General features: G+C 47.1%; 1 protein-coding gene across 1 annotated transcript in view; it reads left to right on the forward strand.

Moving 5' to 3' along the window:
- The first annotated feature begins 953 nt into the window (after positions 1–953).
- Positions 954–16,173, forward strand: part of LOC105607321 (epididymis-specific alpha-mannosidase-like) — a 31,136-nt gene continuing 15,916 nt past the window's right edge. The window contains exons 1-3 of the mRNA XM_042251621.1: positions 954–2,496; positions 9,132–9,330; positions 12,294–12,481. Of these exons, the coding sequence (XP_042107555.1) occupies positions 2,248–2,496; positions 9,132–9,330; positions 12,294–12,481 (636 nt within the window). The 5' untranslated portion in view covers positions 954–2,247. The remainder of the gene's footprint in view (positions 2,497–9,131; positions 9,331–12,293; positions 12,482–16,173) is intronic.

Here is a 16,173-nt window from a genome sequence, read left to right on the forward strand (position 1 = left end):
GAGCTGCATCCACTGCTGCTAACTCACCTCTGCTTTTCCCCTCTTTTTCTCGCTGCATCTCAGAGCCCCTGCTATTCTCCTGAGCATTTGGGATGCTGGCAGCTACACAGGGCATAGGATGTCCCAGCCCCATCTTTGCCCTGCTGTCCCCTCCGGCATCAATGGTTCTCTCCTCCCGCAGGTCTAGCTCCTGGCTGAGCTGCAGGCCCAGCTCAGATGCCTATCAGCTCGGATGCCTGTGGCTCTGAGTCCCCTTCCCCCTTCAGCTGGGCTGGCGCTGCCTTCTTCTTTGAGTCTTCAAAGGGACAGGCACAGATCTGCACTCAGTAAACCGTGCTCGATGCAGAGAGGAGGCGGTGGGGGGTTCAGGGTACCCGGGACATAATAACTCATCTGATGGGTGGGCAGCGAGCAGGAGTGAATGTAACACTCAACAACCACACAGACAGTGCCTTTGCCATCTACAAAGTCCAGGCCTGGTGGGAGCCACTGCCCTCTGGGTTTCCTTTAATCCTCACAGCAGCCCATGATGTAGTTTTTCATTTACTGAGGCTGAATTAAGAAGGTACTAGAAACTGAGAGCTCCCAACAACAGAAAATGTTGTTCACAGGTCTGGAGGCCAAAACTTCAAGATCAACCCTGGACAGGGCCGTGTGTCTTCTGATGACGCAGGGTCTGGGAAGGGTCAGCTCCAGGCTTCTCTCTGCTTCAGGGAGCCTCAGGAGTCCTTGGCCTGGAGCCAGCCTGTGTCGTCACATCATCTTCCTCAGTGTCTGTCTGGGTCCAGTTTCTCCTTTTATCCCTACTCGTAGTAGACAAATGTCCATCCTCATGATAATTTATTCTCAATAACTTCCTGGGCCTTATTTCCAATTAGGTCACATGAGCTAAAGGGGTTAGGAATTCAGCATATGTTTTTTTGGGGGACACTATTCAACCCAAAACAGGTAGTGCTAAAATTATCCTAGATGGAGAAATTAAGGCCAAAAATGTAAGGACTCCATGCAGGATCACTCCGGTAATAAAGTTTTGGAGAGCAGTGGTAGCATGGAGTTATCAAAGAGGATCTGGGCTCCCAGCAGGCAAGAGAAGGAAGCTTTTTAATGACCCCACTGAGCGTCACACCTGGCGCTGCACACGCTTCCCATAGCAGCTCGAGTCTCCTGCAGGTAAGTGTGTGAGTCCCAGAGATTCATGTGCAGAAGCCAAATCACAGAGGCGTCAGGAACTGTGTATGGATCAGAGGCAGTTCTCCTGGATGCAAGATTTTATCCCTGCTTCATGCTGAGCACTTTCTAAGCATCAGAACTTGAAAATGGACCATGCCCTTAATGAGAGGTGATGAGATCCCTGTGTGGGAGGGATTCAGCAGATTTAGAAAGAGTATGGCTGGCAGATTCTGACAGCATGTCCTGCCCTGAGGAGGGGTGGGATGAGCATGCAGGCAGGCGCCTTCTGAAGGGCAAATTCCTCCACCCCCATGGCTTTGGGTGGTCAGGAGGAATCTTGAGGAGGGGGCAGCAGAGGGAGACGTTGGCCATGAGCCACTGAGAGGGGAGCGGGGTGCAGGCAGCCATGAGACTCAGGTGGGCTCTGGGGAGGGGAGCCCAGCAGCCCTGTTGCTCCTGAGCCCTCACTGTTCCCTCTGGGTTTTCAGGAGATGCAGTTTGTGAGGAGAGGATCCAGGTCCCTGCTGGCGCAGCAGGAAATCTTCACGCACGTCCTGGATGAGAATGGCTACTGCTCGTGAGCTCTTGCCTTGGGCCAGACCCTGTTCCCAGCCCTCTCCCTGAAGCACGTCAGCCCCGACCCTCACAGCCAGCCCTGAGGGGATTCACCAAGCACCCATCTTACAGAAAGAATAACAGGTCTAGACACCCAGCCAAGGTCCTGCGGTAACAGCCGGGAGGGCAGCAACATTGGGCTCAGGAGGCGGCTCCAAGGATCCAAGTCATGGGAACAGCCCTCCTGTGGGCTGTCTGGTTGGAAGACCTGGGTTCAGTCCCCTTCTGTCCCTTTGAGCCTGTGAGGCTGCAGGCAGGGGGTGAACCCCTCTTTGAAGAGGGGAGATTGTCCGCAGGATGAAGGGGCAGCTGGGAGAAGAGGCCTGGTGGGAGGAGGGGGACTCACTACCATGCTCTGGGCGCCCTGCTGGGTGACATGCCCAAGACCCCACAGGGCTGAAATGTGGCGACTCTTGTCCGCAAGGCTCTCATCTGCCCACCACTTGCCTGTCTGTCCAGCTGATGGGAGACAGAGGCCCCGAGCAGGCCTGTCCCCCCAGCAGGGTGTCTCCTCTAACATTCCTGTTTCTCAGGAAAGGGTTTTACTGGAATGAAAAAGATGTCTTCCCAGATCCACCCTGGGATGGAATGGACCCCAACAAGACTGTACCTGTCACCCTGAGCAATGTCCAACACTATGCTGACACCCTGTCCTACAATGTGAGGAGGCGAGCCCCCTGGTTTTTGACACGATACATGCTTTGGCCCTGGGTAAGTCGGGGCCCCAGGCCCTGGTTCCCCAACTCTTCCCAAGGACTGCTGTGACAGGTCCACCCTGGACTCAGGCCCACCTCTCACCAGATCAGTCTCCATCCAGGCTGTGGGCTAGCAGCCATCCCAGCCCTGGCTCAGGCCTCCTTCCCTGCAGCCCCCTCCCCTCGAGTCCTGACCCACTCTACCAGCTCTTTCCCCTACGCTGGATCACCGCAGACTCTTCCATCTGAAATGTAGCCCCTCACCCAGGTGGGGCTCCTACTTCTACCCAGCCATCTCCTCCTTTTTGCTTTGCAGGGCTGGGGGCCTAAATCCTGGCTGCTTACTCAGCTGCTGTGAGACTTAAGACCCTCTAAGCCTCAGTTTTCTCATCTGTAAAATGGGGATGATGACAAGACCTGCTTTATAGGTTCAATTTGAGGTCAAGTGCCAAAAGTATGCCCAAGAGACAGTGCCCAACCCTGCATCCTCATTGTTATCACAGCTAAACTTTATGGAGCACCTAAGAGGTGCTCGGTTGGTAAAGAATCCTCCTGCAATGCAGGAGACCCTGGTTCAATTCTTGGGTTGGGAAGATCCCCTGGAGAAGGGATAGGCTACCCTACTCCAGTATTCTTGGGCTTCCCTTGTGACTCAGCTGGTAAAGAATCCACCTGCAATGTGGGAGACCTGGGTTCAATCCCTGGCTAGGAAGATCCCCTGGAGAAGGGAAAGGCTACCCACTCCAGTATTCTGGCCTGGAGAATTCCATGGACAGTATAGTCCATGGGGTCACAAAGAGTTGGACACAACTGAGTGAATTTCAGTTTCACTTTCACTTACTGTGCCCTAAGCACTGTTCTATGGGATACACTTGTCTTATACATTTAATCTGCCCCATTGGGCCTAGAGGGCAGGCAGCATGGTATCCCATTTGCCAATGAGGGAACTGAGAGTCAGAGAGGTTAAGAAACTTTCTCTAAGGCCACACAGCTACTTAGCAGGGCAGTTGGGAAAGTGAAATTTGTGTTCAGACTCAATCAGGTAAGTCCCACAGCCTGCTTTCTAGCACTTGACTACCATTTTAAATGCTATTTACTTTCTTTGCTATTTTTATTTACTACATTTTTATATAGGTGTATATATTGGTAAAAATTTTTAACAAACAAAACTCTATACATTAGGTCTATAGGCCAATTGGTATGACAAAGTCAAAATATATAAATACATATTACTTTCACTGCAGCTTGATGCATAACTGAAAACATCTGTAGGAAGTAAAGAAACAGAATAATGAAATATCCAGGCAGAGATATCAGAGTGGGTTGCCATTCCCTTCTCCAGAGGGTCTTCCTGACCCAGGGATTGAACCCAGGTCTCCTGCATTGCAGGCAGGTTGTTTACTATCTGAGCACCAGGGTAGCCATCCTGAGAACTGATCACCTCTGATGGTCTCGTCACACTGGCCACTTCTAGGACTAATTTTGCCTGGGCTCGCCTGTCAAAGCTTAAAGAGAACTTTCTTTGCTCCTATTTCCTTGTGCCCATTAGAGTTGGACAGAGGTCTCCTCTGCAAAACTTCTGTGAGCCAGGAGCTGCAAACTTTAATGTATGGAATCAGAGATGATAGATATTAGATTGAGTCTAAGATTTGAGATACACATGCAATGCATTTGAACAACTGTATGCATTGCATAATTTCATCTCCAAGTAAGACTTTGCCTCCTGTGGGCCCTGCCTCTTACATACAGTCTCACTATAATCATACTTTATGTCAAACTTCAACAATGCTCATTTAGAATACTGTGACTGTAAGGGGAACTTTTTTATACTGCTGCTTTCTTTTAAGCATCTGCCTACAATGCGGGAGACCCAGGTTCGATCCTTGGGTCTGGGAGATCCCCTGGAGGAAATGGCAACCCATGCCAGTACTCTTGCCTGGAAAATCCCATGGATGGAGGAGCATGGTAAGCTACAGTCCACGGGGTCGCAAAGAGTCAGACACGACTGAGCCACTTCACTTTCTTTCTTTTTCTTTTTTTACTGATATAATTAACATATAACATAATTTTAGTTCCAAATGTACGTCCTAATGATTCCACACATGTAAATATTGAAAAATGACTGCAATAGATCTAGTTAACATCTGTCACCACACATAAATATAAAATGTTTCCTTGTAATGAAAAGGTTAATATCTACTCTTTCAGCAACTTAAAAATAGAACACAGCATTGTTAGCGACAGTCACCATGCTATACACTTATCCCCATGACTCATTTATTTTGCTTCTGGAAGTTTGTACCTTTTGACCCCCCTCACCCTCCAGCCCTTACTCCTGGCATTCACCAGTTTATCGCTATACATGAGCTTATTTTTCATGTTATTTTTTTAAAATTCACACATAAATGACATCATGCAGCATTCATCTTCCTCTATTTGAGTTCTTTCACTTAGCATAATGCCCTCAAGTTCCAATCCATGTTGTTGCAAATGGCAGGATTTCCTTGTGTGTGTGTGTGTTTTTAATGGCTGAATAACAATTCATTCTGCATATATATCACATTTCCTTTATCTGTCCCTCTCTTTATAGACACTTAGAAGTGAAGTGAAGTGAAGTGTAAGTGACTCAGTCGTGTCCGACTCTTTGCAACCCCAAGGACTATTCAGTCTTTGGAATTCTCCAGGCCAGAATACTAGAGTAGGTAGCCTTTCCCTTCCCCAGGGGATCTTCCCAACCAGGATCGAACCCAGGTCTCCCGCGTTGCAGGTGGATTCTTTACCAGCTGAGACAAGGGAAGCCCAAGAACACTGGAGTGGGTAGCCTATCCCTTCTCCAGGGGATCTTCCCAACCCAGGAATCGAACTGGGGTCTCCTGCACTGCAGGGGATTCTTTACCAACTGAGCTATCAGGGAAGCCCTGATGGTCACTTAGGTGACTTCATACCTTGGCTATTTTAAATAATGTTGCAATGAACATGGCGGTGCAGACATCTTTAGTAATTTTGCTTTCTTCGGATAAGTATCCAGATGCTATCATATGTAGCTCTCCTTTTAATTTTTTGAGGAACTGCCAGTCTGTTTTCCACAGTGGCTTCACCTCACCAATTGATACTCCCTCCAACAGTGCAAGAGGGTTCCCCTTTCTCCTCATCCTCACCGATACTCGTTGTTTCTTCTATGTGACAGGAAACCCATTGTGACAGGTGTGAGGTGTATCCCCTTGTGCTTTTTATCTGCACGTCCCTGACGATCAGTGATGTTGAGCATTTTTCCATGAGTCTTTTGGCCATCTGTATGTCTTTTTTGGGAAAATGTCTATTCAGGTCTTTGGTTCAATTTTTAACCAGTTATTTGTTACTGAGTTGTATGAGTTCCTTATATAATTGGGGTATTAATCCTTTATCTGACATATAATTTGCAAATATTTCCCCCTGTTTGGTAGGTTGTCCTTTCATTTTCTTGAAGTTTCCTATCCTGCACAAAAACTCTTTAGTTTGATGTCATTCCACTTATTTATTATTTCTTCTATTGCCTTTGCTTTGGGTGTCAAACACAAAAGAGAAGTATCATCAGAATGAAACCCAGCAGGACCCTTTTCAAGGACAGACTCCCACACCCTTCCTGTCCCTCACCTCTTGTTTGTAGAAAAGCTTTAGCTTCCTAGATCTTCCCTGAGTTCCCAAGAGCAAATTCAATCAAAGAAAAGAGAAAATGAAGAGACAAAGGAATGCAGTAACAAAAGGAAATAAGACTAGCTTAGGACCTGCAGATCCCCCAGGGACTATGAGCACTATCGAGAGCCACGTACTTGAGTTGTTTTGCAGGCACAAAAACCCACACTAGGTGAAGGAAGTTGACTGTGTGCTGACCACCAGTATGTAGACCTCAGGTTAACTGGAGCCAGAAATACCCTAATACCACCGGCCAAAGAAAAGAAATTCCATGAGCTGATAACACATGCTGTAACTCTCACATCGAATGTTGCCTTTGAAAACTCTCCTTTGAAAGCCATTTGGGAGTTCGGATTGTTTGAGCGTGAGCTGCCCATTCTCCTTGCTTGGTGCACTGAAAATAAACTCTCTATCCATAGATACATAGACAGATAGATATAGATATGTGTGTATACATATATGTATACACACACACATATGTGTGTGTGTGTGTATATATATATATATATATTTTTTTTTTTTTAACCAAACCCAGTTATCAGTAGTTTGGCTTTGCTTAGCATGGCATGAGTGAAGCGGAGTTTGGTCCAGCAACTAAGACCTCAGCAAGGAGATTACCACCTATGTTTTCTTCTAGGAGTTTCGTAGTTTCACGTTTTATGTTCAATTCTTTAATCCATTTTGAGTTAGTTCTTCTGCATGGTGTTAGACAGTGCATCCAGTTTTCCCAACACCATTTATTGTAGAAACTCTCCTTTCCTCATTTTATATTCTTGGCTCTTTTGCCATAAAGTAGTTGATCATATATGCCTGGGCTTATTTCTGAGCGCTCTGTTCTCTTCCATTGATCTACATGTCTTTTTTCATTCCAGTGCCAGACTATTTTGATTACTGTAGCTTTGGAGTCTAGTTTGAAAATAGGGCAGGTGATTTCTCCAGTTTCATCCTTCTTCCTCAAAATTCCTTTTGCTGTTCAGGGTCTTATGTGGTTCCACACAAATATTAGGATAGTTTGTTCTGTGTCTGTGATGAACATCATTGGGATTTTCATAAGGAGTGCATTGAAACTGTGGATTACTTTGTGTAATATAGATATTTCAACAATATAAATTCTTTCAACTGTGAACAGAAAATATCATTCCATTTATTTGTGTTTTCTTTAATTTCAATCATCAATGTCTTATAGTTTTCACTGTACAGATACTTCACCTACTTGGTCAAATTTATTCCCAGGTATTTTAATCAGTTTGATGCAAAGTGGAATTGTTTTGTTTCTTTCTGAGAGTCTGTTATTAGCGCATAGAAACACTAATAGGCAAGTGATTTTTGTATATTGATTTTGTATCTTGCATCTTTACTGGATTCAGTACTTTTAACAGATTTTGTCTTTAGGGTTTTTGTACATATAATGTCATTACATCTGCCAAAAGTTTTACTTCCTCTGTTCCAGTTTGGATGCTTTTTTTTCCCTTGCCTAATTGCCATGGCAAAGATTCCCAATAATATGTTAGATAAAAGCGATGAGTGAACATCTGTGACTTTTTCCTGATCTTAGAAGAAAGGCTTTAAAAAATATTTATATTAAGTGGAGGATAATTACTTTACAATATTGTGGTGGTATCTGCCATATACCAACATGAATCTGCCATAGGCATACATGTGTCCTCTCCCTCCTGAACCCCCCTCCTTCTTCCCTCCCACCCCATCCCTCAGATTGTCACAGAGCACCGGCTTTGAGTTCCCTGTGTCAGACATCAAACTCCCACCGGCTATCACAGAAGAAAAGCTTTTAGCTTTTCATCAATGCATGATGTTAGCTGTGAGCTTGTCACTTATGGCCTTTTTTAAGTTGAGGCATGTTCCTTCCCTATGCACTTTGTTGAGTTTTATCATAATAGGATGTTGAATTTTGTCAAATGCTCTTTATGCATCTTTTGAGTTGAATGTGTGATTTTTATCTTTCATTTTCTCCGTGTGGTGTACCACATTGATTTGTGAATGTTGAACTGTACTTGGATCCCTGGAATAAACCCCATGGTGTAGTATTTTTTGCATGTATTGCTGACTTTGGTTTGCTAATGCTTTTTTTTTTTTTTTTTGAGGATATTTTCACCTATGTTCATCGAGAATATCAACATGTACACTTCTTTTCTGCAGGATTCTTTTTTTGTTTGTTTGTTTGTTTTTTCCTGTCAGGGTAATGTTGGCCTCACAGAATTAGATTGGAAACAATTCCTCCTCTTTCATTTTTTGGAAGAGTTTGAGCAGCACTGGTATTAATTTCTCTTAAATTTTTGGTAGAAATCACCAATGAAACTGTCTCTGAACTTGTTTGTTGGGATGTTTTTTGACTTTGACTCAGTTTTGTAACTGGTGATCAGTCTGTTCAGATTTCCTACTTATTCATGAGTCAGTCTTGGCAGATATATAGGAATTTACCAACTTTATTGAATTTTGACAACCTTTTTGAAGATGAAATTAATGGCAATAAACATGAGCAACCTATTACCATTGTTATTTATACTTAGTATGTTGTTACTATTAATGACATTAATAAGTCGTAATACTGATGGAGTCTAACAAATGTTCAGGGAGTGAAATCAGTTAGAAAGAGGAAGACTGCATGATCTCACTTATATGTGAATTATTGAAAAAAAAAAACTTATAGAAAAAAGAGGTGATTCGTGATTTCCAGAGGTGAGGTTAAGGTGAAGAAGAGTTGGGGAAAGGTGCTGTAAAAGTACAAATATCCAATTATATGATAAACCAGTACTAGGGGTGTAAGTTATAATGTGATAAAGAGAGTGGGAGAGAGAAGGAAACACTCAGGGCATTGAGCTTGCCAGCTGACTTGGAAGTTTATTGGCCACCATGGGGAGTAGGAGGGTGGTTTTGGGGAGTTGAAGGGAAATTCACCCTGTTTAGTTTGGGCTCTGCTCCCAGAAATGCAAGGCACTGCTTCTGTTCTCTGGCCTGCAGGGATGCGACAGGCAGTTCTTCAGTGCCTCAGTGCAATTTGCCAACATGGACCATCTAATGAGCTACATCAACAAGCACATATCCCAGTTTGGGGTCCTGATGGTGTACACCACGCTGGGCGAATACTTCCAAACTCTGTACTCTGAACATGAGCCAGTGCAGGTCCGAGACCACTGTGACTTCCTGCCGTATTCTTCAGGTATGAGCCTCTGGGGGTTGAGGTGTCAATTTTGTGCCAGGGAGTTAAAATGCCTCCAAATGCAGTGTCTTCTCAGCCCTGAGCTTGGAGCCTTCTAGGGGGACTGGGGGAGATATGGGTGCTGCTTGCACCTACCTGACCCACCAAGGTATCCAGCCTGGTCCCAGCACGTTGAACCTCTCACCAGGGTCCACACTCGGCAGGTTCCTGTCTCTATGCCCTTCACTACAGTGCTCCCTGTGGGAGTGCTCTCCTCCCACCCTCTCTTCCTGGAAAGTCCTCATTGCCTTGTAGAGTCACCTCCTCCAGGAAGCCTTTCCTGACTTTAAGGCTAGATCCTTTGGCCCCTCCTTGCCCCCAGGGCCCCAGTTTTCACTGATTACCACATAGTCCTTATTGGGGAACCTTGTCTTCCTCAAGCCTGTGTCCTGGAGTCTGGGATGGTTTTGGTCTAAGGGGTGAAAAGTCTTGGAGTAAGCCTTCTGCCTGGATACATGCATACCCTGCGATCTGTCCTCTGTCGGGAAGATAAGGATGTTAGTGGTGCTTAGTGCATCAAAGGCAAAAATGAGGTGAGAAGGAGGAAAGCCCTTAGCCTAGTGCCTGACCCAGAGAGAGGGTACAGCAGATGCCGTTAATAGTTTATGATGGCATCTCAGCCACGTGGGGTCAGGTCCCACTTGGGACATGATCCGGGCAGTCCCTCCTAAGGAATCTTAGTTCAGGGCCTGCAGTGACCTAAAGGCAGCCCAGAATCAGCACCACTCTCAGGCCCAACCCCACTGTCCCCTATGCTGAGCTCCTTGCAGGCTCGGCTCCCCTGTCTGCCAGCCAGGAAGGACTTCTCCACACACAGCATCCCACTGACAGCTGGAGAGACAGAACCACCCCCACACCCCGGCCCAGGGCCTGATTAGGACATCAGTAGGGAATGCTTTTGGCCAAATGGTCGAATCCTCTGCAACCTTGATTGCATAAAACCCCAGAGTCCTTAAAGGAGCCTTGCCCTCCTGCTCCGTCTTTGCACAGAACGAGAAACCAAGAGGCTGAAGAAAGTAGGATCAAGTTTGGAAAGGGCCCAGGTCCCCATGAGCCAGGACATCCCAGGGACACGAAATCAGGCCCTGCCTCCAGCCAGTTTTGCCCAGCCCCAGGTCCATGCTGGGTCACTCAGCTGGAGAGGTCCTTGTGGAAGGGAGAGAGGAGATATGAGGCTATCCACACGGGACAGGTTAGGTAAGCTCACAGGGGCACCCTCTAGCTGAACATTCACCATGGGGCCAGGGTCCCTGGAGCTAGGTCTGTCCTGGGCCTGTCCCCTGCCTGCCCTCACCATTCGGCAGGCACAGTGCCTCAGGAGGGCTGGCCTCACACGGTGACTCGGATGCTCACCTGGGTTTAGATCACAGCTCCTCGCCTTGCAAGCTGAGTTGCTTCCAGTAAGTGACGTCACCTCTCTAAGCCCCTACTTCGTTATCAGTGAAGTGGGTTCCAGGAGGACTGGAGGGACACCCACGTGGCAGTTCAACCATAAATACTTCTTTTCTCATTTCCTTCCCTTGCAAAGAGACACCAGGATGGGTCCCCACCAAGAGGGGTTGGTTCCAGTCTGGGCACTGCTCTGATTCCCCCAGACCTGGGTTGGTCGTGCCTCTTGGGCTTTGGCCTCTCATCTGAGTGGTGAGGAAGGGAAGCTGTTTAGCTCTCAGGACACCTCCTGGGAACCTATGATTAGGGGAGGACTGGCTTCTCCTCCCCTAATGGGAAGTGAGAGGGGCTACATGGGTGTGGGCGGGGCTCCAGCCCAGGTGGAAGTGGATACCTCTATGTAGGCCTGGTTACACCTGAGGTGGGAAAGGGTACAAGGATGTATGTGGGGTTATGTTGAGGCCGGGGTTGGGGGGAGGGGGGTTAGGGAGGGTTAGGCCGGAGCGAGGGGGGAGGACGTCTGTACGGAAGCGGCTGCATCCAGATGGAAAAGACACAGATAAGTCCTGTGGGTGTGTGGAGTGGGTGCGGCTACATTGCTAATTGCTGGAGGAGGCACCATTTAATCAGAGACTGGACATCAGAGAGGAGGCTTGGGTCCTGATCGGAGGACAGTGGGATCTTGACAGCCTTGGCAGGTTGGTGCTGAGCTTAGAGCTGAGGCTGTGGAGGGGCTGTGCCTGACCTGTCCACACTCAGTGTGGGGGAGGTGCTGTGTGGAGGACCCTTGCATCTGGCCCCACAGCTGTGATCTTTCCCCCGGCCATGTGGCTACCCCTCCTGGTCTGAGCCAAGTCCTCTGAGGGAAGAACAGGGAGCACAGCCCAGCCTGGGGAGGAGGCAGGAAGCAGAAATAGTAGGGAACAGTGAGCCACCTGCTGAGACACAGCCTGTCCTCAAGGCTCCAGCCTCCGACACCCACCCCCCGCCGACACTTGTCCTCTCAGTCCAGGGTCAGGACAGTGGTTTCTGGGCTCTCTCATCCCTCCCACCCCTCTCCGCAAACAGCCAGAGGGACCCACTGAAATGCAGGCCTCTCCAGGATCCTGTTCACACTAAAAGTGACACGCAGGGGCTGCCAGCACTCCAGGCCCCTCCCCTCTGGGTCCTGTCCTCCTGGCCCTCATCCCACTCCCTCCTCCCCTGAAGTCCTCCAGGACCTTTGCTCACAGGCTTTCCCAGGGTCCCACGCTCACTGAGCTATCTTGTCCCCATCACAGTCCTTCAGTTCCCAGGCCTCTCCAGGCCTGGCCGAGCCCAGCCTGACCTTGCCACCTGCTTAGTTCCTCAAGGGCTCCTGGGCAGTTGCTTGCCTGGTTGGGGCAGGAGCCTTGATATCACCCCCACCCAGGTTGCCTCCCCGGGTAATCTGGTAGGAGTCTACCCTTCACTAACACCATCTTCCTCTGTCTTCCAGGATTGAGGCTTAGGGGGCTCCAGGACATCCTAGCCACTTACTGGCCTTTTTCTCCTAGATATGTTTCACTCCTGGACCGGGTTCTACGCCTCCCGCAGCGGGCTCAAGGGGCTGGCGCGGCGAGCCAGTGCTCTGCTCTACGCCGGGGAGTTCATGTTCACACGATTCATGTTGGCTCCACACCGGTTCCTGGACCAGGCCTGGGTCCTGCAGCAGCTCCAGAAGCTCCCCTGGGCAGTCTCCGAGGTAAAGCCACACCTCTCAGTGGCAGGAACAGGATTGGACCCTCCTGGGTGTGTGCTTCCCCCTCCCTAGGCCACCAGATCCTCCTGGTCCCCGGTCACTACAGGTCCACTTGACAGATGAGAACACTGAGGTCACCTTGGGTCCCAGGACCTGAGCATGATGAAGCTGCATCAAGGCTAGGTCCCCAGACTTCCACCTGTGGCTTCACTGAGCTTTAGAACCAGATTCACCCAGAGGGTAAAGGGCAAAGTAGAGCAGTACTGGTGCCCCAAACATCCTATGCAGGTTCAAATCTCAGTTGAGCTGTGTGGCCTCAGGCAAGTGACTTTCCCTCTCTGAGCCTGATTCTCTCCCTGGATAATCAGAAGCCCCTGTCCACCTAGACAGATGGCAGGCAGTAGAATACGATGATACATATAAACTGCTGATCTCGGTGGCTGCCACAAAAGATGTCCCCAAATTTCCATCTCCACTTGTCCCCCACTATACTGATGAGAACCAAGAAGTGCTAAAACTTGTCTCCAGTCAGAAATGTGCCACACTGGCCATGGCATTCATAAGGAGAACTGTTGGCAGGACTAGTTATGGTGTCTGTGGGAGTCGGGTGGGTGGTGAAACGGATTGACTTTCCCAACCATCAGAGTGGGGACAAACATGGCTTCACCCCATGGAGATGGAGACTCAACTCTCTTCTATGAGGAAGAGGTAATATTGCCCCTGTAGGATGCAGACAAGTGTCAAGGTCACGTGTGGAGCATGTCTGGAGCAGGTTAGCAGTACTTGTGGGATGACTGGGCCACGGAGGTGAAGCTGGGGAGTTCAGTTCAGTTCAGTTGCTCAGTCATGTCTGGCGCTTTGCGACCCCATGGACGGCAGCATGCCTGGCCTCCCTGTCCCTCACCAACTCCTGGAGCCTACTCAAACTCATGTCCATCAACTAGGTGATGTCATCTAAACATCTCATATTCTGTCGTCCCCTTCTCCTCCTCCTTCAATCTTTCCCAGCATCACGGTCTCATCTAATGAATCAGTTCTTCACATCAGGTGGCCAAAGTATTGGAGTTTCAGCTTTAACATCAGTCCTTCCAATGAATATTCAGGACTGATTTCTTTTAGGATGGACTGGTTGGAACTCCTTGCCGTCCAAGGGACTCTCAAGAGTCTTCTCCAACACCACAGTTCAAAAGCATCAATTCTTCAGTGCTCAGCTTTCTTTATAGTCCAACTCTCACATCCATACATGACCACTGCAAAAACCATAGCTTTGACTAGACAGACCTTTGTGGCAAAGTAATGTCTCTGCTTTTTAATATGCTGTCAAGGTTGGCCATAGCTTTTCTTCCAAGGAGCAAGTGTCTTTTAATTTCATGGCTGCAGTCACCATCTGCAATGATTTTGGAGCCCCCAAAAATAAAGTCTCTCACTGTTTCACTGTTTCCCCATCTATTTGCCATGAAGTGATGGGACCAAATGCCATGTTCTTAGTATTCTAAATGTTGAGCTTTAAGCCAACTTTTTCACTCTCATCTTTCACTTTCATCAAGAGACTTTTAGTTCCTCTTCACTTTCTGCCATAAAGGTGGTGTCATCTGCGTATCTGGAGTTATTGATATTTCTCCCAGCAATCTTGATTCCAGCTTGTGTTTCTTCCAGTCCAGCGTTTCTCATGATGTACTCTGCATATAAGTTAAATAAGCAGGGTAACTATATACAGCTTTGACATACTCCTTTCCCAATTTGGAACCAGTCTATTGTTCCATGTCCAGTTCTAACTGTTGCTTCTTGACCTGCATACAGATGTCTCGGGAGGCAGGTCAGGTGGTCTGGTATACCCGTCTCTTCAAAAATTTTCCACAGTTTGCTGTGATCCACAAAATCACAGGCTTTGGCATAGTCAATAAACAAGAAATAGATGCTTTTCTGAAACTCTCTCACTTTTTTCTATGATCCAACAGATCTTGGCAATTTGATCTCTGGTTCCTGTACCTTTTCTAAATCCAGCTTGAATATCCGGAAGTTCATGGTTCACATACTGTTGAAGCCTGTTTTGGAAAATTTTGAGCATTACTTTACTAGCGTGTGAGATGAGTGTAATTGTGCAGTAGTTTGAGCATTCTTTGGCATTGCCTTTCTTTGGGAGTGGAAAGAAAATTGACCTTTTCCCATCCTGTGGCTACTACTGAGTTTTCCAAATTTGCTGGCATATTGAGGGCAGCACGTTCACAACATTATCTTTTAGTTTTTGAATGAGCTCAACTGGAAGAAATTCCATCACCTCCACTAGCTTTGTTCATAGTGATGCTTCCTAAGACCCACTTAACTTCACATTCCAGGATGTCTGGCTCTAGGTGAGTGATCACACCATCGTGATTATCTGGGTTGTGAATATCTTTTTGTACAGTTCTTCTGTGTATTCTTGCCACCTCTTCCTAATATCTTCTGCTTCTGTCAGGTCCATACCATTTCTGTCCTTTGTTGTGCCCAAATTTGCATGAAATGCTCCCTTGGTATCTCCAATTTTCTTGAGAACCCCATGAACAGTATGAAAAGACAAAAAGATAGGACACTGAAAGATGAGCTCCCCAGGTCGGTGGGTGCCCAACATGCTACTGAAGATCAGTGGAGAAATAACCCAGAAAGAATGAAGAGATGGAACCAAAGCAAAAACAACACCCAGCTGTGGTTGTTACTGGTGATGGAAGTAATGTCCAATGCTGTAGAGAGCAATATTGCATAAGAACCTGGAATATTAGGTCCATAAATCAAGGCAAATTCTCCTGTTTGACAGGAGATGGCAAGAGTGAACGTCGATGTTTTAGGAATCAGTGAACTAAGATGGACTGGAATGGGTGAATTTAACTCAGATGACCATTATATCTACTACTGTGGGCAAGAATCTTCTAGAAGAAATGGAGCAGCCATCATAGTCAACAAAAGAGTCTGAAATGCAGTATTTGGATGCAGTCTCAAAAATGACAGAATGATCTGTTCGTTTCCAAGGCAAACCATTCAATATCACAGTAATCCAAGTCTATGCCCCGACCAGTAATCCTGAAGAAGCTGAAGTTGAACAGTTCTAAGACCTACAAGAACTTCTAGAACTAATACCCCCAAAAGATGTCCTTTTCATTATAGGGGACTGGAATGCAAAAGTAGGAAGTCAAGAAACACTTGGAGTAACAGGCAAATTTGGCCTTGGAGTACAGAATGAAGCAGGGCAAAGGCTAACAGAGTTTTGCCAAGAGAATGCACTGGTCATAGCAAACACGCTCTTCCCACAACACAAGAGAAGACTCTACACATGGACATCACCAGATGGTCAACACCAAAATCAGATTGATTATATTCTATGCAGCCAAAGATGGAGAAGCTCTATACAGTCAGCAAAAACAAGACCGGGAGCTGACTGTGGCTCAGATCATGAACTCCTTATTGCCAAATTGAGACTTAAATTGAAGAAAGTAGGGAAAACCACTAGACCATTCAGGTATGACCTAAATCAAATCCCTTACCATTATACAGTGGAAGTGACAAATAGATTCAAGAGATTAGATCTGATAGAGCGCTTGAAGAACTGTGGACAGAGGTTCACGACATTGTACAGGAGGCAGTGGTCAAGACCATCCTCAAGAAGAAGAAATGCAAAAAGGCAAGATGGTTGTCTGAGGAGGCCTTACAAATACCTATGAAAA

The sequence above is a fragment of the Ovis aries genome, chromosome 6 (genome assembly GCF_016772045.2).
Source record: "Ovis aries strain OAR_USU_Benz2616 breed Rambouillet chromosome 6, ARS-UI_Ramb_v3.0, whole genome shotgun sequence".
Classification (NCBI taxonomy): Eukaryota; Metazoa; Chordata; class Mammalia; order Artiodactyla; family Bovidae; genus Ovis; species Ovis aries.